Source organism: Neofelis nebulosa, chromosome 1, assembly GCF_028018385.1.
Source record: "Neofelis nebulosa isolate mNeoNeb1 chromosome 1, mNeoNeb1.pri, whole genome shotgun sequence".
Lineage (NCBI taxonomy): Eukaryota > Metazoa > Chordata > Mammalia > Carnivora > Felidae > Neofelis > Neofelis nebulosa.
Genome location: NC_080782.1, coordinates 192,785,533 through 192,807,292, shown reverse-complemented (window position 1 = coordinate 192,807,292; position 21,760 = coordinate 192,785,533). Strand labels below are relative to the sequence as shown.

Here is a 21,760-nt window from a genome sequence, read left to right as displayed (position 1 = left end):
AAAAAGATACATGTACCTCTATGTTTATTGCAGTGTTATTTACAATAGCCAAAATGTGGAAGCAGCCCAAGTATCTATGAATAGATGAATGTATAAAGAAGATATGGTGTGTGTGCATATAATATGTATTCTATATAATGGAATATTACTCAGCCATAAAAAAGAATGAGATTTTGCCATTTGCAATAACATGGATCAAAGTAGAGAGTATAATACTAAGTGAAATAAGTTAGAGAAAGACAAATACCATATGATTTCACTTACATGTGGAATCTTTAAAACAAAACAAAGCAGAAACACACCCCTAAATACAGAGAACAAACTGGTGGGGAGAATGGGCAAAATGGGAGAAGGGGAGTGGAAGATAACAGACATCCAGTTATGGAATGAATAAGTCATGGGGGCGAAAGGTACAGCATAGGGAAGATACTCAAGGGTCCCATAACAGACGGTAGCTACACTTGTGGTGAGCACAGCATAACATATAGAGATATCAAATCACTATGTTACCCGAAACTAACGTAACATTGTGCGTCAACTATCCTTCAGTTAAAAAAAAAAAATACTGGCAAAATCTGAGCCCAGAGAAACTAAATGATGGAACTTCTGCGAAAGCTCATCAGGTATGATAAAACTCATCATTCCTTTATAAAGCTTTTCCACGGTGAGATGGTTGAAGTCATCAGAGCCCGTTTTTCATTTCATGTAAAAATGGTCTTAGGAATTTCTCAGATTTTAACTAACCTGCCTTCTGTACCACTATGAGCATAAACCAATTGTCCAAGACTAGACAGCCCAAGGGAAATAACAATTACCCAGAGAAGCAGAGCGAGGTCCAGCCTAGCCAAGCCACAGTGATTGATTAGAAGCAAAGAGGTCTGAACAAGCTGTCAGGCCAGCGTCTTTGGGCAATAACAGCAGGGAAGCAGGCGGTGTATCCTAAGCCAGGAGCCAGGCAGAGGACCAGGAATTGGAGACCTATATATGCAAAAATGCAGTGCAGGAGCAAACAAGTGAACAAGCTGGGGAAAAGTGTGATTAACTCCCAATGCCCTTCTAGGCTCTTAATCTCAAGCTGTCAGGAACTCAGGCTGTCACATCTATCCCTAGACCATGGTGTCCGACGGGGGTGAAATGGAAGGGGAAGATGAGTGACCTTAAACACTGTACATGCCATATTCTTTTGTTCTTAATTTTTTAAATGTTTATTTTTGAGAGAGAGACAGAGACAGAGTGTGAGCAGAGAAGGGGCAGGGAGAGAGGGAGACAGAATTTGAAGCAGGCTCCAGGCTCTGAGCTGTCAGCACAAAGCCTGATGCAGGGCTTGAACCCACGAACCGTGAGCCATGACCTGAGCCGAAGTCGGTCTCTCGACCAACTGAGCCACTCAGGCGCCCCCATGCACGCCATATTCTACTTAACCAATCCACAGGGGACATTTGATTGTTTCTGATTTTTAATCTTATAAGCAAATCTGTGAATTATTTGTTGCTAAGTTTTTTTCTATACATCCATGCCTATTTCCTTAGGATAAATTTTTAGAAGTGAGAATACCTGGATAAAAGAGTGCAAATTTTTCTACTTTTGATGTATGGCATCTAAGCACAAGATGCATTCAGTTCCCTGATATCTATGAGAAATCATTTGACCATTTGTACATTACTTCCCAGCCTTGTCTAATTCTTCATCTCCAGTTGGGTTAAACAACTCATTGAGAGGAAGTGGAAGTAATCGTACTTGGGAGGTGTTGAAATCATGGAAACTTTAGTGTCAGAATGAAGTGAAAGAGAATGGGCTGGAAAGAATGAAGAGTATAAAGGGAGTCACCTAGCAAGTGAATTACTCCTCCAGTTCACTCCTGAGATAAGCCTCCTCTTTCAACACGATGCTCAAGGTATTGTTATATTTTATGTGCTTATTTAAATCGGTTTTCTAGCTTACCTCTCCTTTTCTCAATTTCCTTACAGCTTCCTGCTTCTTCTTCTAAAAATGGCATTTTAACATTTCTCATGCCTCTGAGCTATTTAATTAACTGCATCTTGTTTTTCATCAGTGTTTTACCAGTAAGAGACATGATTCTGTTGCATACAATTAGGAAGAAAACAAATCATTGCAAGTTCATTGAATTGTAACCTCCCAGTCTTGTCTATGTCCATTATGGCATGGCCAGATTGCCTTTGTAATGATCTGTTTACTGTCCTTAGTTGCCTGGAGAAGATAATCCTATTGTGGCAGGAATCGTAACATCTTGGTTTAGTATTCTAGAGAGCTTAGCACAGTGCCAGACACAGAGTAAGACGTCATGAAATATTTATAAAAGGGTTGCATGTTTTGTCTTAATATATACATTAATCATAGCATATTATTGAAAAGAAATGTAAATGTCATGAGAAAATCAGGAAGACCAAAAGAAGTACTTTAGAAATAGATGGACTACAGACAGTGGGGCAATTGCATGTTTATTTTCTCATGCTCCCTTCCTCAGGAGCCATTTCTTTGGCACACAGGGTGTTATTCAGAACTTGTCAGGGAATCCCCATGGGACCCTACCCGCATAGGTCACCAGCACCATGGGAACATGCAAATGGATGCCACAGTCACCTTCCAGGTGCCATGTTGGAGCCCCAACAACAAATCCTCCCTAGGCATACAGCTTTCCCCATAAGGCACTCCCAGGTCAGATCTAACCCTGAAGAGGTAAACAACCAATCACCAAATGCCCTTAACTGTGGGAGCTGTGGGAGTGGAAAGAGACATAGAAAAAAAAGGTCATTTTGCTTAGAACAGGGGTCCAACCAGTTCTCAAAACTCCAAGTTTTACTTGGTGGATCATCAAGCCAGGGCTTTTTCCTCCTTGCCTCCCTCTGCCCCTAAATATGTTTACCCAAATTTCTAGCAGCATGACAAAGTTATTGTTATTCTCCATCCTAATTAGAAACACCTGTGCCAGCACCCTTTCTCTCCCATTCATGTTCTCTCCTGCTCTCTCCCACCCCAGACTCCCTCACCTTTCTACCAGAGCTTCAGAGACATACAATGTAGTCCATCCTTTTGAAAAAGGCAGGGTTTCCTTGACACGAGCATCTGAAGACTGAAAATATAGGACTAGCTGGTGGCCAGATTGAGGACTTGTAGCTGGGCACTGGATCCATCTCTGTACCTCCGTGCAGGCACTGTTCTTAGACACCCTGGATCTTCCAATTCAGAAACTCCTTACCCTATAGCTAATGTTTTAAAATGAGGTATCTGGGAGCACCTGGGTGGCTCAGTCTGTTGAGTGTCTGACTCTTGGTTTCAGCAGGTCGTGATCTCAGGGTTTGTGAGTTCGAGGCCTGTGTCAGGCTCTGCACTGACAGTGCAGAGCTTGCTTGGGATTCTCCCTCTCCCTCTGCTCCTTCCCCACTCGCTTGCTCTGTCTCTCTCTCAATATAAATAAATAAACTTTAAAATAAATAAATAAATAAATAAACTGACATGCTAATGCTCAGAGAGACCAAGGAGGTTGTACAATGATACAATACTCAGAGCAGAAAAGGGAAACCACCTGGCATTTACTAGGCAGTACTAAGCGCTAGGCATGTAGTGAAACACAATTGAAGAGTGGATGCTTTTAGCTATACGTAATAGATGTTCTCTTATGCAGATGTGTAGAAAACAAAATAATTGCCTACACATTGAAGAACTTGGTATTTAAAGGAATTGCAAAGTACTCTGCTGCTTATGAAATGCAAATAACCCTGCGGGTTTGTATTATCTGGTTTGTGGGTGGAAGCAGAATGGTCTTCTCCGCTAGGACCGCAGGCACTTCATATTCAGCAAGTTCACAGTGAGCCCATTATCATTGTTCAGCTGTTCCTCTTCCTGTGCTCCCTCTCTTGGCAAATGGCACTGCCATATCCCCATCCCGAACCCGGGCTATTGCAGCAGTCTCTTACCTGCCCTTGTCTACCCCTTGACCCATTCTCTACAAGACAGACTACATGAGAGAGCTTTGCAAAACACAGTTCTGATCACATCTACCTTTTTAAAGACAGCACTATGGCGCACCTTTGACGGGAAGTCTTCAGCATAGTGGAACCTCCCCAGCTTGGTCCAAGTCTGCGAATCCCTCTCACCTCCGCCCCTGCATGAAGCTCTGAAGCTGGGGTTGGCCCAAATCACTGCATCCTCTCATGCCTCCAAGCCCCGCCCAAGCTGCACCTCTGCCTTTAACCTCCACCCTTGTCCCAGGCCCCTTCACCTGCTGACTCCCTTAAGTGTTCATAGCCAGCCCAGGTATCCATGCCTTCGGGTAATCTCCATCAACAAGAATGAATGGGAAGTCGTTCTCAAGTGTAATTTTAAATATCTTAGTGATCATATTTTTAAAAAGTAAAAAGAAGCTGATAAAATTACTTATAAAAATATATTTCAGGGGTGCCTGGGTGGCTCAGTCGGTTGAGCGTCCGACTTCAGCTCAGGTCATAATCTCACCGTCTGTGAGTTTGGGCCCCATGTCGGGCTCTGTGCTGACAGCTCAGAGCCTGGAACCTGCTTCGGATTCTGTGTCTCCCTCTCTCTCTGCCCCTCCCCTACTCACGCTCTGTCTCTCTGTCTCTGAAAAATGAATAAACCTTAAAAAATTTTTAATAAAAAAATATATTTCATTTACCAATATATCCTAAATATTATCATCTTAGCATGTAATGTTTTAAAATTATTAATGAGATGCTTTATATTCCTTTTTTCCTACTAAGTCTTCAAAATCCAGTGTTTATTTTACTCTCATGACACATCCCAGTTTGGACTAGCCACATTTCAAATGCTCAATAGCCAATGTGGAGAGTAGCTACCACGTTGGACATAATAGCACTAGAACATTTAAGAATCACCTAAAGATTTTAATGAAAACACAGAATCCTGTGCTATGCCTGCAAAGCTTCTGGTTCATCTGGGGGTAAGGGGTAGGATAATTCTGGAGGTCTGGAGTAGGGACTAGAATGTTCATTTTTAACAAGAACCCCAGGTGCTTCGAGGTTTGTTTTCCTCTTTAGGAAATGTGGCTTAATAATTACATGCTCAGTTTTGGAGTTAGACCCAGAGAAATTTTTTTTTTTAATGTTTTTTATTTTTATTTTTGGGACAGAGAGAGACAGAGCACGAACGGGGGAGGGGCAGAGAGAGAGGGAGACACAGAATCGGAAACAGGCTCCAGGCTCCGAGCCGTCAGCCCAGAGCCTGACGCGGGGCTCGAACTCACGGACCGCGAGATCGTGACCTGGCTGAAGTCGGACGCTTAACCGACTGCGCCACCCAGGCGCCCCATAGACCCAGAGAAATTTGTGTCCAAACTCCACCATGTAAGAGCTGTGGAACTTAGTGATGTCACCTTTCCACATCTGGGTCTCTACACCTGCAAAGCGAGTGGCGCTCATAATACCTACCCAGAAACTCGTGGCATTAAATGGATACTGTATTTACAACAGGCAGGACGATGCCTGGCATGTATCTAATAATGGCAGCTCCTAGCTGAATGCACTGTCCCCCACTCAGGCATGCCCACTTTATGGACGAGATGTCCCTCCCATCCTCTCCTAACTCTGTGCTTCCCTCCTCCATAGCCTACCCACTCTGTGATCATCATCTGCATGTTAGTCTGTGTTCTCAGCTGGACTGAGGACGGAAACTGGATATTGTGCACTCCCACATCTCTTTGCCTCACACACCCAGTACAGGGGCTCAGTACTCATCATTCTTCAGGAACGGAACTTAAGTTGATCACCTGAGTTTCTCCTTATGGAGCGAAACTCTTCACATATTTGAAGAGTATAGCAAATATACTCAGGCTCTTGTATAGCAAGGAATGGGCAAATGCAAAGTGAGTACAGCACTGTTCTAACACTCTTCCCTTTAAAGTCTGTCACAGAAAGCTTTGCCAGAGTGATCCATGGCTTGACAGTGGAGCACCTGACAGACCACGTCATTCAGAGAAGCAAGAGAATGATTCTGGATACTCTGGGTGTCGGCTTCCTGGGAACCAATACAGAAGTGTTTCACAAAGCCAGTGAATATAGTAAGGTAAGAAGTTCAGTGTCTACTTGAGAGATAAAACCAAGTGTACACATATGCCTGCTCGTGAGTCATACCCACCAACGTGCCCAAAGATGTGTGCTCATGTGCTACTACTATTCTACTCTCCATTTTAGAGATATTACTTGTTGTGTTTAGCATTGTTGTATATGGCTTTATGCTTTTCTATGCTCCATTTATCTGAGTTTTAATATTCATCCATATTTTTTACTAAGTTACTATCTAAAGACCAATCTTAAGACTAGTTTTAACACTAGCAATATCACATAATTTATTGTTATTATGACATAAAGCACTTTTTACCTGAGAGTCCTAGAAGCAATAACATCTACCCCAATAGATGCTACCCAATAGAACCTACCATTCATTCATGCAAAGACTTTAAGAGTCTCTTGGGAAAAAAGCTGGTTCGGCACGCTGAGCAGAGAGTGGGTGCTTATGCCGTAGACGTAATACCCACTCTCCACAATTAGTCCACCTTCGCCAGTATTTACCCTCAAGGAATAAATAAGAGTAAATTCAGACTCCATCCGCTAGAGCACCTGTGGATCACAGTCTGGGATAGAGCAACAGCATCTCCTCTCCCTTCCATGGACAAAGTTGCGTATTCTTCTACAAGGAAGAGAGGAATCCAATGGTGAAGGCTGCCATCTAGCACGAAGTTTTCAAACAAGGACTCTTAAAGTCATGCCTCCACGATGAGGAATGGCTCTTAAAATGGTGACTTGGCATGCCGTGTTTCCACTCTGTCTTACTGATTGATATTCCTTTCTTTCAGATCTACAGTTCCAATGTGGCCAGCACTGTTTGGGGTCAGCCAGACTTAAGGCTCCCGCCGACATATGCTGCTTTTGTGAACGGTGTGGCTGTAAGGAGGTTTACATCTTTTCTAATTTTAGGCAATCATAATAATTTCAGAGCCAGGAAATATCTCAGAAATTGCTCAATTTCCATATTTCACTGATAAGTCATTGAGGTTCAGAGAGATAAAGTGGTCGGCCCTCTCTTCTATGTAGTTATTGATGCTTTACAGTGAACTGACGCTTTTCAAACACATTGTGAAATAGAGGAAATCAGTTGGAGGATTTAGATAAAAATACCCTTATGGTATCTAACTTTGAACATCTATAGCAAAAAATATAAAACCCGCTATCCAGACTCAATTCCTTTTGTTGTGGCCACTACCAGTTCTTATTCAGTAACCAGCTTTTCATCCATCCTTTCATTCAACAGATATTTACTGAGAAAGAAACAGTGGCCATATGGTGTCTATATTTTCTGAAGCAAAAATCAGCACTTTTCATCTGACAGTGTTTATGCTTTGTCTGTGTGTCAGCAGCAGTCTGTATCTATATACAAGATATAATTTAGACACGAATATGTTGGGATGTCTGAGATAGTTTTATGTTTTGTGGGACAGTAGTTCAGAATACTGAAAGGCAAACGCAATAGTGTATCTCAGAGTAAAGTCCAGCAAGCAGTGTCCAGATCAGCCACATCCAAGAGACATGGAAATCGATTTTTAAGTGAACTTCTGGCTATTACTATTTCATATCAGGGATAAGCAAATGGCTAGGATGAAGAGGAATAAAACCTCATAGCAGAAAATAATGATTTTAAAATATAACTTGGTAGTTAATCTGGGTTTGAGAGTTCTTGCAACTTCCTTGTAACTTTGAAATTATTTCATAACAAAAAGGTACAAAAATATATGGCCTGATATGGAATAAATGGCATTAAACTTTCAGTGCAACTTGTCTGGAGGGTGAGGGAGGAAGAGAGGAACAGCCGCCTAACTTCACAGCTTTGTTTTTAAGCACTCTTTCCAGGTGCTGTGGCAGAGAGCTCTGGCTACCTGGGTAAGAGCCAAGCTCACTGGGGCTCTCTAGCTGCTCCCTAAAGTCCTGCCTGCTCTAAGCAGAGGACAGCACATCCAGTACCCCGCCATATGATTAAGAATCACAGCCGGTTTACAGGTTTTATTTTCAGATAATCAGAGCTAAAAATCTCATATCAAATAGAGTTATTACTAAATTAAACCCCTACTGGTCCAAAAGCCATTGCATTCAGGTAAATCTAATTTGGTTTTTGGTTGTTGTTTGTGTGTGTATGTTTACATAGATTCACTCAATGGATTTTGATGATACATGGCATCCTGCCACCCACCCTTCTGGAGCGGTCCTTCCTGTCCTGCTGGCTTTATCAGAAGCTCTGCCTCCAAGTCCAAAGTGTTCTGGCCTTGATCTGCTCTTAGCTTTCAATGTTGGGATTGAAGTGCAAGGCCAATTACTGCGTTTCTCCAAGGAAGCCAATGACATACCAAAGAGGTAGGGAGAGAATCTGCCCCATCCAGAGGTAGATGCATTCCCCCTTGACTTGTCCACTGTTCTCTCTGTAGAGCTTTCTCACATAGAGGTGAGTTAGATCAGCTGAAGATATTAACATTAGTGCTGAGAGCTAAGTCAATTTTCCAGCCACACAGCAAACCATATATCCATATACTAAGGTATGACCCCAGAAGAAATAATGAAAAATCCCATTTGGGTTTAGAGAATCAACTAACCACAACCATAAAATAAATTGGGGCCTCTCGTCCTAGGGTGATTCACGTCATTTTGGCACCCAAGGTACTCTGAATATTCCTAATCTCATCTCAGAGCAGAATCTACTTTGATATTGGCTGAGGTCCTTCAGATTGAGAACATTCAGAAGATCCTGAACCTGACTGTTCAACCCATAGAGCAAAAATAGTCACATGCTGGCTGTATCATGTGATTCAATCTTATATTTATTTTTCCACTTGATCCAGCCTGCTAGCAGAGGAGTAGATTGGAATACTGGGCAAATTTTCAATGTCTGCAAGGCCCTGCATTTTTATAGCTACTTACATGGGATTTCAGCAAGCAACAACTTTTGCCTTTCTGGCAATAACTATAAAGAATTTATTGTGTCAGGCACTGATGGAAGCATGTGAATTCATTCAAAACTCACAAAACCCTATGAGACAGATATTATTGTCACCATGTTATGTAAGAGGAAACAGGTACAGACAAGTTGAATAACTTTCCCAAGATCACACAGCCAGTACGTGGTAGAGCTGAGATTTGAACCCAGGCAGCAGGGCTCCATTGTCTACATTCCCGACTATCATACCATACTGCCTCCTACTGACTGAGGTCTGTAAATCTCCAACTCTTTGCTTTTTTGCTTTCCAGATTCCATCCACCCTCGGTGGTAGGAACCTTGGGTAGTGCTGCTGCTACATCCAAGTTTTTGGGACTCAGCATGACAAAGTGCCGAGAGGCCCTGGCTATTGCTGTTTCTCATGCCGGGGCACCCATAGCAAACGCTGCCACTCAGACCAAGCCTCTTCATATCGGCAATGCTGCCAGGCATGGGATGGAAGCCGCTTTTCTGGCAATGCTGGGTCTCCAAGGAAACAGACAAATCTTGGACATGCAGACAGGGTTTGGGGCCTTCTATGCCAACTATTCCCCAAAAGTTCTTCCAAACCTAGATTCCCACGCTTGGCTGCTGGACCAGCAGGATGTGGCCTTCAAGCGGTTCCCTGCACATTTGGCCACCCACTGGGTGGCAGACGCAGCTGCATCTGTGAGAAAGCACCTTGTAACAGACAGAGCCCTGCTTCCCATTGACCGCATTGCAAGAATTGTGCTCAGAATTCCAGATGTCCAGTATGTAAACAGGCCCTTCCCAGACTCGGAGCATGAGGCTCGTCATTCCTTCCAGTTTGTGGCCTGTGCCACACTGCTTGATGGCGGCATCACTGTCCCATCATTCCACAAATGCCAGATCAACAGGCCACAGGTGAGGGAGTTGCTCAGTAAGGTGGAGCTGGAGCACCCTCAAGACAACCTGCCAAGCTTCAACACACTATATTGTGAGATAAGTGTCACTCTCAATGATGGAGCCACCTTCACAGAGCGCTCTGATACCTTCTATGGCCATTGGAGGAAGCCATTGAGCCAGGAGGACCTACGGGAGAAGTTCAGAGCCAATGCTTCCAACGTGCTGTCCTGTGATACAGTAGAAAGACTTACAGAGATAGTAGAGAATCTAGAAGACCTAGAAGACTGTTCTGTCCTAACCACTCTTCTGAAAGGACCATCTTCACCGGAGATGGTTTCAAAATCCATCTAGCATCTAATAATTTCATCAGACAGTTTCTCCTGAGGCTTACCAACATCTAAGTGACTTTATATTGGGGAAAAATCAGTGATCTGCTTTATAGAGCAAGGGTTTACTATCGCTCTGCCCAGGAACAAATGAAGCAAGGTGGAGAGAGTCCAGAAACAGAATTGGATGTTTATGGAAGGAGTCTTTTCCTATAAATTCTGCAAGACAGTTCCAATTACCTGAAGAAAAATAATAAATATGCAAGAAACACAGAGAAATTGATTTTATAAGTATTCATAAGGCTGAAATTCAAGTCACCTCTGATTTGCTTGTAAGGTTAATCTTTACAGAGGAGTTCTTTATGAACTTCATGAACCTTAAGATGTGGGAGGAATTTGAACCTACATGTAAGTTTGCTGACAGTCGACAAGGGCTCTGGCCTATTGTGCCACCAACATGTTTCTTGGACCATGGTTTTTTACAAGCCCCCCACAGTAGAGGGGGTGCTATTGGGTTTAAATATAAGGAATTAGTGGGTACAAATCCTGCCCCTACAACTTACTAGATATGACCCTAAGCGTGTTACTGGGTAGCCTTCTGCCTCGGTTTAAAGCAGAAATAAAAAGCGGTATAAAAAGTAAAACAGTTTGGCTCTGGAAGCCATGCTGCTAACCACTACAATATACTGCGTTTTGTTACAAAAAAATTTTTGAGAAAAATATGGACAAAGAGTTTGACATGTAATAAAGAACGACAGCAAAAAATATGTGGGTAATTAAATAACTATTGACTTTGTAAAATAATAAAAATGTCTTATGGGGTTAAAAATTGCAACTTTAGCAATACATATAAGCAGGGAGTTACTATAATTAATGTGCTCTAAATTCCTTATGTCATTCAAGAAAAGGGCAAAGCTATTAACTGTAGACTTTGATTTGTAAGTATGTATGTTGACATTTCCAGGGTAACCATTATAAGACAACAGTAGAATATACCACTTCCAGGTTAACAGAGAGAGAAATATGGAATTAGGAAAAAGAAAATAAACCAAAGGAAGGCAAGAAAGGAGGAGGAAAAGAAATATAAGAAAGGTAGAACATATAGAATATAAAATGATAGGAAAAAATCCAAATATATCTGTAATTACAAGAAGAATAAATGGACTAAATAGTTCAGTTAAAAAATACAGAGACTATGTATACGTAAAAAACAATCTTTAACAAGTTTATTAGCATCTAATTTACAAACCATTAACTCATCTATCTTTTGTCCAATTCAATGAGTTTTAGTAAATTTATAGAGTTGTACAAACATCATCACCATCCAGTTTTGGAGAACTTCTCTTCATTTTTTTAAAAGATTTTATTTTTATGTTTTAAAAATTTATTTTTAAGTAATCTTAGGTAATCAAACCCATAACTCTGAGATCAAGAGTCACGTGCTCTACTGACTAAGTGAGCCAGGAGCCCCGGAAGTACTTCTATCATGCCAAAAACAGAGAAACAAATAAAACCCTCATGCTGGTCTGCAATCAATCCCTATTCCCACCTCCAGCCTTAGCAACCAATGATCCATCTTCTATCTCTATGGTTGTGTCTCCTTCAGACATTTCATATAAATGGAATCATACAATATGTGGTCTTATGTGTCCAGTGTCTTTCACTTAGCATAATGGTTTTAGATTTTGCCATATATGTATCGATACTTTATTCTCTTTCACTGCTGAGTAGCATTCTGTTGTATGGATATACTACATTTATTTACCCATCCAGGAGTTGATGGACAGCATATTGTTTCCATTTTGGGTCTACTACGAATAACGTTTCTATGAATGTTCACATGCATGTCTTGGTGTGGACATATCTTTCCGTTCCTGTTAGGTAGATACTTGCGAGTGGGAATGCTGGGTCATTTAGGAAGTACATGTTTAACTTTAGAAAAAACTGTTCTTCAAAGCAGCTCTATCACATTACATTTCCATCAGTAATGTGTGTGGGTTCCAGTTTCTCCAAATCCTCACCAACTCTTGGAATTGTCAGTCTTTTTTATTTTATCCTGTGTAGTGAGTACATAATGGTATGTTGTGGCCTTAGTTTGCATTTTCCAAATGACTAACTCTTGCCTATTTTTGACAATTATTTTAATTAAGTTGTCTTCTTATCATTCAATTGTAGGAATTCTTTATATATCCTGAGTATAAGTTCTTTATAGATATACGTTTTACAGATATTTTCTCCCAGTCTGTGGTTTGTCTTTTCATGTTTTTAATGGTCTCTTTTAAAGAGAAAAAGTTTTAAATTTTGGTCAACTCCATTTTATCATTTTAAAAAATTTTACTAAAAAAATATAGAAAATAAAAAAAAAATGTTATTGTTCCTGCTTTTGGTGTCATCAGGAGTCGTTTCTTAAAAAATCCAGGGGCGCCTGGGTGGCTCAATCGGTTAGCAGCTGACTTCAGCTCAGGTCATGAACTCGTGGTTCGTGAGTTCAAGCCCCGCGTTGGACTCCAACTGCTGAGCTGGGCTGCTGACAGCTCAGAAGCCTGGAGTCTGATTCGGATTCTGTGTCTCCCTCTCTGTCTCCCACTCACACTCTGTCTCTGTCTCTGTCTCTGTCTAAAAATAAATAAACATTAAAAAATAATAACAAAATTAAAAAACCAGTTATATAAGTTATTTAAGACTCGTCAGGATGCAGAAAAGTTCAAAGTAAAAAAGTCAGGGAAATATCGATGGAACACTAACAAAAGCAAGCTGGAATAAATAAATGTTAATATTAAACAAAATAGAACTCAAGAAAAAAGCAGTCAGTTAAGCATCCAACTCTTGGTTTTGGTTCAGGTCATGATCTCATGGTTTCATGAGTTTGAGCCCCACATCAGGCTCTGCACAGGCAGCACAGAACCTGCTTGGGATTCTCTCTCTCTCCCTCTCTCCCTGCCCCTTCTCCACTGGTGCTGTCTCTCTCTCTCAAAATAAATAAACTTAAAACGATAAATAAAGAAAAGAAAATATAATATAAAATAAATAAAATAAAATAAAATAAAATAAAATAAAATTAAATTAAATTAAATTAAAATCTCACAAGAACATTTATGGGGCGCCTGGGTGGCTCAGTCAGTTAAGCGACCGACTTTGGCTCAGGTAATGATCTCACAGTTTGTGGGTTCGAGCCCTGCATTGTGCTCACTGCTGTCAGTTCAGAGCTTGCTTTGGATCCTCTGTACCCCCCTCTCTCTGCATACCCCCACTCTCACATGCTCTATCTCTCTCTCTCAAAAATAAACATTTAAGAAAATTAAAAATAAAAATCTCACAGAACATTTACAAAAAAGGACCATATACTGAGCCATAAAGCAAGTCTTAACAACTTTTTAAAGGACTGGAAGATATAGATCATTTTCTCTAATCACAATGAAATTGAAGTTCCATATTAAAAAAAAAAGATTAGACAAGACTGAAATGTTTAGAAATAAAAATTCCTTGAAATAACTTGGGTCACAGAAGAAATGATCACAAAAATTATAAAACATCTAGAACCTCCCAATAACAAAACCGCATATATCAAAATTTGTAGGCTATACCTAAAGCAGTACTTATAAGTGTGTAAATTTTCTATGGCTGGCTCTGTATCATTTGGATTATGCTGTTCCATAGGACATATCCTGTAACTGTAATTAATTTGTCTGAACATGGTAAATAAAACAGGAGATCAAAGTCGTGGTTTCTACTGTGGCCTTCAGATAAAATTTAATTATCCTGTCTTTATACACCAGAAATTTCTAGGGGCAAGATCTAAGGGCTAGTAATAATATCCTCAGATAATCCCTGTTAAAAACAAGACAATAGGCCCCAAGTGGAGTCCTTATGCTAAGTCACATCAGTAAAATGAGATATACTTACAGTTTCAGCATTCCCAGAAATGGAATCATATCAAACAGGTCATTCAGAAATTGCCAGATCAGCACCAGTTAGCCAATATGCCTAACAGACACCCGCCATTCCCCAAAGAAAAGTAACCTTGCAATAACCTATTTTGTCTCATATAACTTCCTTGTTCCTGCTCCCTTCTACCTATAAAAGTCTCTCATCTTATACAGCTCCTTGGAGCTCCTTTCTATCTGCTAGGCTCCATGTTGTAGGATTCAAATCAATTTTTCCTCAAATAAATTCTTAAAAAAATTAATAGGCTTCAGTTTATCTTTACACACCCTTGATGGATGTTTCAGACAAAAAGCAGGGGTTGGGGAAGAAGATCGCTCCTGAGGGGACCACAGCACTCAAGGTGACCTTGATATTGGTTATTATGCACACCGAGTTAACTGAAGGCAGGAGAAAATATGAGGGAATGTGGGTCTGTAGAGAGAGCATAAGGGTCCTCTTCACTGGCAGCCCTGTGCACCATCCGCCCCCACCATACCACATACAAAAAAATAGACGGTTCCTTTCTAGGAGAGTCAAAAGCTAGGGTATTTTTTTAGCCAGAGTGCTGGTAGAGAGCTTTTGAGGGAATGGGAGAGTAAAGCCGAGCCTCTTGTCTCTTCTATCCATGAGGCTGGAGAACAAGGACAGCCTGTGAGTCTCCTCACCCTGAGAAAGGCCAAGGTGGGGGCCTGGACCGCTCTGATCTGCTATCTAGGCAGTGTGGCAAATGCTGGCTTTTCCCCTTCCATTCCCTTGGGGGTGGCAGCAAAGCATCCTGCTTAGTCTTTTGTGTTATAGGCTCTGTATCCAGGCAAATAAGTCCTCTACGTGGATCAGGCCAGACAACATGGGAGGAAGCCCACTCAAGACTGGGACAAAGGCCCCAGCTCAGAAAGGGGTTCATTCCAGCACCCTGTGTTTCTGCATCCTCAGCACACATTCAAGGCCTTGAGTCAAACTTCCTGTCACCAGACACACCTGAGGAGCCCTGGTGCTGGCTAGTATATATGTTTTGGGGATCCCAAGACCACACACACACTCAGGGATCACCAGAGGAACTTCGGGAACTCAGCAAAGAGTTGCACTCTGGTTAAGGGTTATACAGTGCAAGATTACGTGACAGGGTCAACTGGAGAAAAAGACACTCGCAGAGTCTGGAGGTTTGTGACGCCCCCTCCCACCAGCGAGGAGACACGTGAGTGTGTTCCTCTCTCCAGGAGTGAAAAATTCACTGAAGTCTGTACACTGTGTCTGCCCTGGGAAGAGACTCTGCACCCAAGGCTTTTAATAGTGTCTGGTCACGTAGGTCCCCTCCACCCAGCAACGATCATAATCGCAAACTCCAAGAAGGCGAGAACAGCGATGTCTGCACAGCCTAGGCCAAGCGAACCAGTTTTATGAGTCAGAGAGTGTGTATGTGCCAAGCTCCCAGACGCCAGCTGAGATGAACCTCCTGAATAAGGCTTGATAAAGGCAGCAGCTTGTGGCCTCTTATGGTCTCCTTTCTGCACAACTTTTCCCAGACTAAAATGCCTTTCTTTCCTATTTGTGTGGCTTTGTGGGGGACAGACACATGACACCGACCAACTGGACTTTGCCTCCACCCCAGGAATTGTCTCTGCGCTGTAGCACTTGAGCTGTGTGTTCCATCACAGTATTAACTAAAACCGGTATCCCTGGGGCTTAAAGCTGTCACAGACCAAAGACCCGTCGTGATTTTAACCCAGGCACCGAAAACGACAATGTGACTTCAAAGAGAAATTTTACATATTATGTTTTATAACAACTTTACTTGCAGCCCTTTATCTAAAAAAGTTATCAGATAAGTCTCTTCCAACCCCACCTTAAGGTCTGTAATGGCTCATGGAGGGAATCTCTTTGGAGAAGCTGAGTAGCTGGTGGGCATTCATTACCAACAAATTCATATCAAGGGCCTAATATAACAAAGGATGTTCTCAGTGCAGGTGATAAAGCAGTCAATAGAATATTCAAGAACCTTTTACAATCATGAGCTTATAATCCAGTATGAGTAGAGAGACCAGCAAAACAAGTACCTAGGACAAGGAAAGTGCTCCATACCTATTCCGGCCTGGCTGTGCTTCCTTCATGCTTCCCTGGAGCGAATGTGAACCTTCCTTCAGTGGACTTCATAGTTTCCAGCTCTTCTGGGCCGGAGCATGACCTGTGACATTAAAAGATTTGTGGCACTGTAGAAATGCAGCTTCCTTGTCAATTCTGGAAGGACTTCCCTGAAGAGAGCAAAGCTACAGGGAACCGAAGACGGGGGGTGGGGGGCGGTGTGCAAAGCCACAATAAGATACCTCACTTTCCCTACAGCAGAGGTGTGCCCCTGTACACACACACATGTTGTGTCTTCCCATCATACGAAATCTACCAGCAGTGTTGCAGATTTTTATCACTCGGTGAAATTGTTTCATTTTCCCTCTCTTCTCCTATCCCATATTAAAAAACAACAAAAAAACCCCACACAAAACAGTATAGTGGTAGTTCACAGCAAGTGATCGTTGAAAAGATCCAAAACAGAGGAGTGTTGCACAGGCTACTCTGGTTCCTGCTAAAGCCTGGGTGCCCAGCGACTGACAGCTGAGCACTGAACATGTCAAAAGAATATATGATACACAGTAACTTTAAGAAGGGTCCTGGCTTTATCTGAATCGTAAAGAACAGGATACCTTCACAGAAATCATGAAGATTAGTCATCTAGTTCAGTTTGTAAATGCAGAAATCAACATTCAGAGGTGAGCATCTCACTTAAATTCTCCCTGCTTTCTGTTGCAGTTATTATTAAAAATAATCCAACCCACCCCAGCTACAGCTGGTGTCCGTACAGGAACCAAACTGGAGGTTCAGGAAAAAGCCTTTGGAACAGCCCAGCGCCCATCTGTTTGAAACACGGCATGAGAGTGTTGTTTCTGACTTTAAAAAACGAAAGACAGAAATGAAAGTGTGCTTGTTTAGAAACCATGTATCTCTGAATGATTCAGTGATGGTTATTTAATCTTTGAGCCAAGATCACATTGAAAGTTCCTATCAGTAAGTGACAAAGTGTGTACTTCATTTGGCTGGAGCTGAATATTTTCACTTGAACAATTTCTTCTAATTATTATAAGTAAAACATCACTTTTCAAATCCATTATAAAACATTATAAAATAGCCATTCTTCCTATTCCTTCAAAAAGCTCGTGCAGAGGGGCCGCACCTGTGCGGCTCGGACACCCCCGCCCCCCGCAGCCGTGTTTGCATCTAGGCTTCTGTGCGGCCGTGGCTCCAGCAGCATCACCGAACCTATCAGAAGAGGGGACAAGGGAGTGGAAGAAAATGCTTCTTTGGCAACAGACAGCAGGACTGTGAATAGAGTTACAATGATTAGCTTGCACTGGCCTCTCAAATGCTGCAGTATGTGGAACAAAAGCCCACGGGCACTCTGCACATAAAGTATCTGTTCTGACACGTGGCTTCATTTAAATATTCCCTTCGTAAGAGAAATGAAGGCTGTATATACTAGGATCAATAGGAAATAATAAAGTAAGTATAATTTGATCCATACAGCTGAATGATATCACACAAGAGAATTGCTGCATTGAAATTTGCTTCTTACAGAGAAAGCCAATATATGTTGAAAGAATAGTTTCCCTATGATTCAAAGCCATCTGGTGTCATCACCTTAAATCACTGTCCCTTACCATGTCTGCCCACCCCACACCCTAATGCCAATCACCAAATATGGCAACCCCACAATGAAAGATGATTTGTTAAGTAGTCACATTTATATTCATCTGGAGGAAGGAAAATAGGAAAGCACTGTAGAGGCTGCTTACCCGGCAGTAAGCTTTTCATCCTTTTCTCCCCTTCCATCCACACTGAATAGTGTGACCCACTGTGACTTCACAAGCAGGAAGGTTGTAGCTGCCAGCACACTGGAAATGAAGCACCCGCTGATAGGCATCTTGGCACAGCAGAGGGCTGAAAGAGTCCTTTACAGAACTGTTGACAGGGCAGTTCTGGGCCACCCCAAAACCACCTACAAAGACAAGGAACCCAGGATTATTTGAGGCAGCTGACAAGAAGAACCTATGAACAATTAATTCTTTTTTTTTAATAATTTTTATTCATTTATTTTTAATATTATTTTTAATTTTTTAAATTTATATCCAAATTAGTTAGTATATAGTGCAACAATGATTTCAGGACTAGATTCCTTAGTGCCCCTTACCCAGTTAGCCCATCCCCCTCCCACAACCCTCCAGTAACCCTCAGTTTGTTCTCCATATTTATGAGTCTCTTCTGTTTTGTCCCCCTCCCTGTTTTTATATTATTTTTGTTTCCCTTCCCTTGTGTTCATCTGTTTTGTCTCTTAAAGTCCTCATATAAGTGAAGTCATGTGATTTCTCTCTTTCTCTGACCGACTAATTTCACTTAGCATAATACCCTCCAGTTCCATCCACGTAGTTGCAAATGGCAAGATTTCATTCTTTTTGGCTGCCGAGTAATACTCCATTGTATATATATACCACTTCTTCTTTATTCATTCATCCATCGAGGAACATTTGGGGTCTTTCCATACTTTGGCTATTGTTGACAGTGCTGCTGTAAACATGGGGGTGCATGTGTCCCTTCGAAACAGCACACCTGTATCCTGTGGATAAATGCCTAGTAGTGCAATTGCTGGGTTGTACGGTAGTTCTATGAACAATTAATTCTTAAGCAAAGAACTAAGGTATATGAGAGCAATAACACGTTATTAGAAAGGAAAAATAGCATTTCTTTAAGACTCTGGGGTTGACAATGACTCTAGTTAATTCATTAACTTCATTTTACAAAGTCAGAGTAGCAACCTCTATTTGTCAAAGTTGTTCAGAGATCATTTTGACTTTTATTTTTTTAAGTTTGCTTATTTATTTTGAGAGTGAGAGAAAAAAGAGAGAGCGCGCATATGCATAAGCAGGGGAGAGAGAGAATCCCAAGCAGGCTCCAAGATCGGCACAGAGCCTGATCCCATGAACCGTGAGATCATGACCAGAGCCAAAATCAGAGTCAGATGCTCAACCAAGAGAGCCACCCAGGCGCCCCTCAGAGATCCTTTTGTAAAGAGCTGGTGCCAAGTGCTAAAACACCAACCCAATTATTAGGGAGTTTACATGGCTTCAATGTAGCCCTGTAGCAAATGGATTTTACAGATATAGAGGGTTTATATTAACCAAATAATAAGCACCATTTTGCATCAACAGTAAAATTCTGAAGACACAAGCTGGGATACCCATGTTGATAATAATTTTTGCTAAATACTTCAAGTGTGGTACAAATAGAACTATGTATTTTTAAAAAGCATTGGAGTAATTTCATTTCTCCTAAAAACAAAATGCATCTTCACGTGTTAGAATAAAATACTTTTTTTTCAAATCACAGTAATTTTTAAAAATTGATTTACAAGTAACACCATTTTAGATGTGAAAATACTAATTTTAACATCAGAATTCAAGGGCAATAATCTTTACAAACTGTCCCAGGGCATGCCTATTGGCGGTGAAAGAAAAAAGAATACAACTAAAAGACACCAGCAACTCAAATAAAATTATCTCCTTTACTGCCCTCACCCTGCATTTGGTAAATAGGTATTTTAATTTATGTTATATATATAGTATATAGAAAGTCTTCAAAGATAGTGCCCTAACATGCACGCCTCCTGGTACTCGTGCCTTTTGGTATTCTCCTTTCTTTGAACCTAGTCTCCCTTTTGATCAACAGAATGTGGCATAAGTGATTCTGAGGGACATCTGTGGCTAGAGCAGAAGAGGAAAGCCTGGGTCTCTTGGAATGCTTTCTCTGGGGGATGCCAGCTTGCATGTGAGAAGCTCAGACACCCCAAGGTCTGTAAGTTACAAAGAAGCCCAACATTGCCACATGGAATGGCCAGATGGCTGCAGAGCCAACCAATCCCGACTCAGGTATCAGACTGGAGCCTGATTGAATCTTCAGATGTCTGCAGCTCCAGCCACCATGCAGCTGCAGGAGAGGCCTCAAGCAAAGCTCAAGCTAAGCCTAGTCAACCAACAGAACCAGGAAAGATAATAAATTATTAAGACACTAAATTTTAGTGGTAATTGTCATATAGCAACAGATATCTGGAATACTTTACATGTAAAATAGCAGTAAGCAACCTGCTCAGATAAATATGTATAAGCATCCACAAGTGGCACACTTTTGTTTTTTTATCTATTTTTGAGAGACAGAGAGAGACAGAGCACAAGTGGGGCGGGGGGGGGCAGAGAGAAAATGAGACGCAGAATCCCAAGCAGGCTCCAGGCTTTGAGCTGTCAGCACAGAGCCCGACGCGGGGCTCAAACTCACAAACTACAAGATCATGACCTGAGCCAAAGTCGGATGCTTAACCAACTGAGCCACCCAGGTGCCCCCCCACTTTTTTTTAATGTTATTTATTTTTGAGAGAGAGAGAGAGAATGAGCAGAGGAGGCACAGAGAAAGGGAGACACAGAATCTGAAGCAGGCTCTAGGCTCTGTGCTGTCAGCACAGAGCACAGCGCAGGGCTTGAACTCACGAACTGTGAGGTCATGACCTGAGCTGAAATGGGACACTTAACTGAATGAGCCACCCAGGTTTCCCAGCACACTTCTTACCTAAAAGGATGATTTCCGATTCTCACTGTGGGACATCTCCTAACTGCCTCCATAGATTTCAACAATATTGTGAATGTTTAAAATACTCTTAAAATAGGGTCACCTGGGTGGCTGAGTCAGTGAAGTGTCTGACTCTTGATTTTGGCTCAGGTCATGATCTCACGGTTTGGGAGATGGAGCCCTGCATCAGGCTCTGCAATGGCAGTGTGGAGCCTGCTTGGGATTCTCTCTCTCCCTCTCTCTCTGCCCCACTCCCATGTGTGCATGTGTGCATGCTCTCTCTCAAAATAAATAAATAAACATTAAAAAAAACCCAAAATAATCTTAAAATAAAACTGATCGTTAGTGTTTAAACAAACTAAACCAACTTGGGACGCCTGGGTGGCTCAGTTGGTTGAACGTCAGACTCTTGATTTCCTGGCTCAGGTCATGATCTCACGGTTCGTGAGTTTGAGCCCCACGTCGCTCTCTGCGCCAACAGTGAGGAGCCTGCTTGGGATTCTCTCTTTCCCTCTCTCTCTCTGCCCCTCCCCTGCTCTCTCCCTCTTTCAAAATAAATAAATAAATTATATATATATATATATATATATATATATATACACACACATGTACATGTATACATGTATATATATATGTATACGTACATATATACATATATGTATATATGTATACATATATATATGTATACATATATACATATAATTAAACTAAAACTGGTTAGTTTGAAAAATACATATATAACATTCAATTCCTTATGAGGGGATTAAATAAAGGGAAATAAAAAATACTTAAGACAATTATACTTGTAAGTCAGTCATTTATTTTAAAAGGTAGGTATACATCCATATGTACAGGCATGTAGATAGGCAGGTCACCTATCTATAAAGTGATCACTGTGCTGAAAAGGTCTAGAAACAGGCAACCCTCCACTGTGATTTCCAGAGTCTTGAGGCCTCAATATGTGGGCTGCATGC

The 21,760-nt window shown here is 41.5% G+C and overlaps 1 protein-coding gene and 1 long non-coding RNA gene across 3 annotated transcripts in view; one reads left to right on the top strand and one right to left on the bottom strand.

The window, feature by feature from the left end:
• The window catches only part of LOC131484354 (uncharacterized), a 44,087-nt gene that overhangs the window by 16,620 nt on the left and 5,707 nt on the right, over positions 1–21,760 (bottom strand). Inside the window, exons 3-4 of the long non-coding RNA XR_009248183.1 lie at positions 17,969–18,171; positions 16,209–16,311 (exon numbers count right to left, since the gene is read on the bottom strand). This is a non-coding gene — a long non-coding RNA (uncharacterized LOC131484354). The remainder of the gene's footprint in view (positions 1–16,208; positions 16,312–17,968; positions 18,172–21,760) is intronic.
• On the top strand, positions 1,785–11,977 carry ACOD1 (aconitate decarboxylase 1). 2 transcript variants are annotated; one of them, XM_058682481.1, is made up of 5 exons: positions 1,785–1,894; positions 5,896–6,057; positions 6,848–6,937; positions 8,191–8,396; positions 9,285–11,977. In XM_058682481.1, the coding sequence occupies exons 1-5, from the start codon at positions 1,886–1,888 to the stop codon at positions 10,228–10,230; spliced, it is 1,413 nt and encodes a 470-aa protein (XP_058538464.1). In that variant the 5' UTR covers positions 1,785–1,885; the 3' UTR covers positions 10,231–11,977. The 2 variants fall into 2 exon arrangements, with proteins under 2 accessions (XP_058538464.1, XP_058538473.1); XM_058682490.1 differs by lacking the exons at positions 1,785–1,894; positions 5,896–6,057 and having other exon boundaries at positions 6,848–6,929.

Excerpts from the sequence above, each read along its gene's own strand:
- ACOD1 (XM_058682481.1), top strand. Across the intron at positions 6,058-6,847 it reads AAGCCAGTGAATATAGTAAG|ATCTACAGTTCCAATGTGGC; the intron begins GTAAGAAGTTCA and ends CCTTTCTTTCAG. Across the intron at positions 8,397-9,284 it reads GCCAATGACATACCAAAGAG|ATTCCATCCACCCTCGGTGG; the intron begins GTAGGGAGAGAA and ends TTTGCTTTCCAG.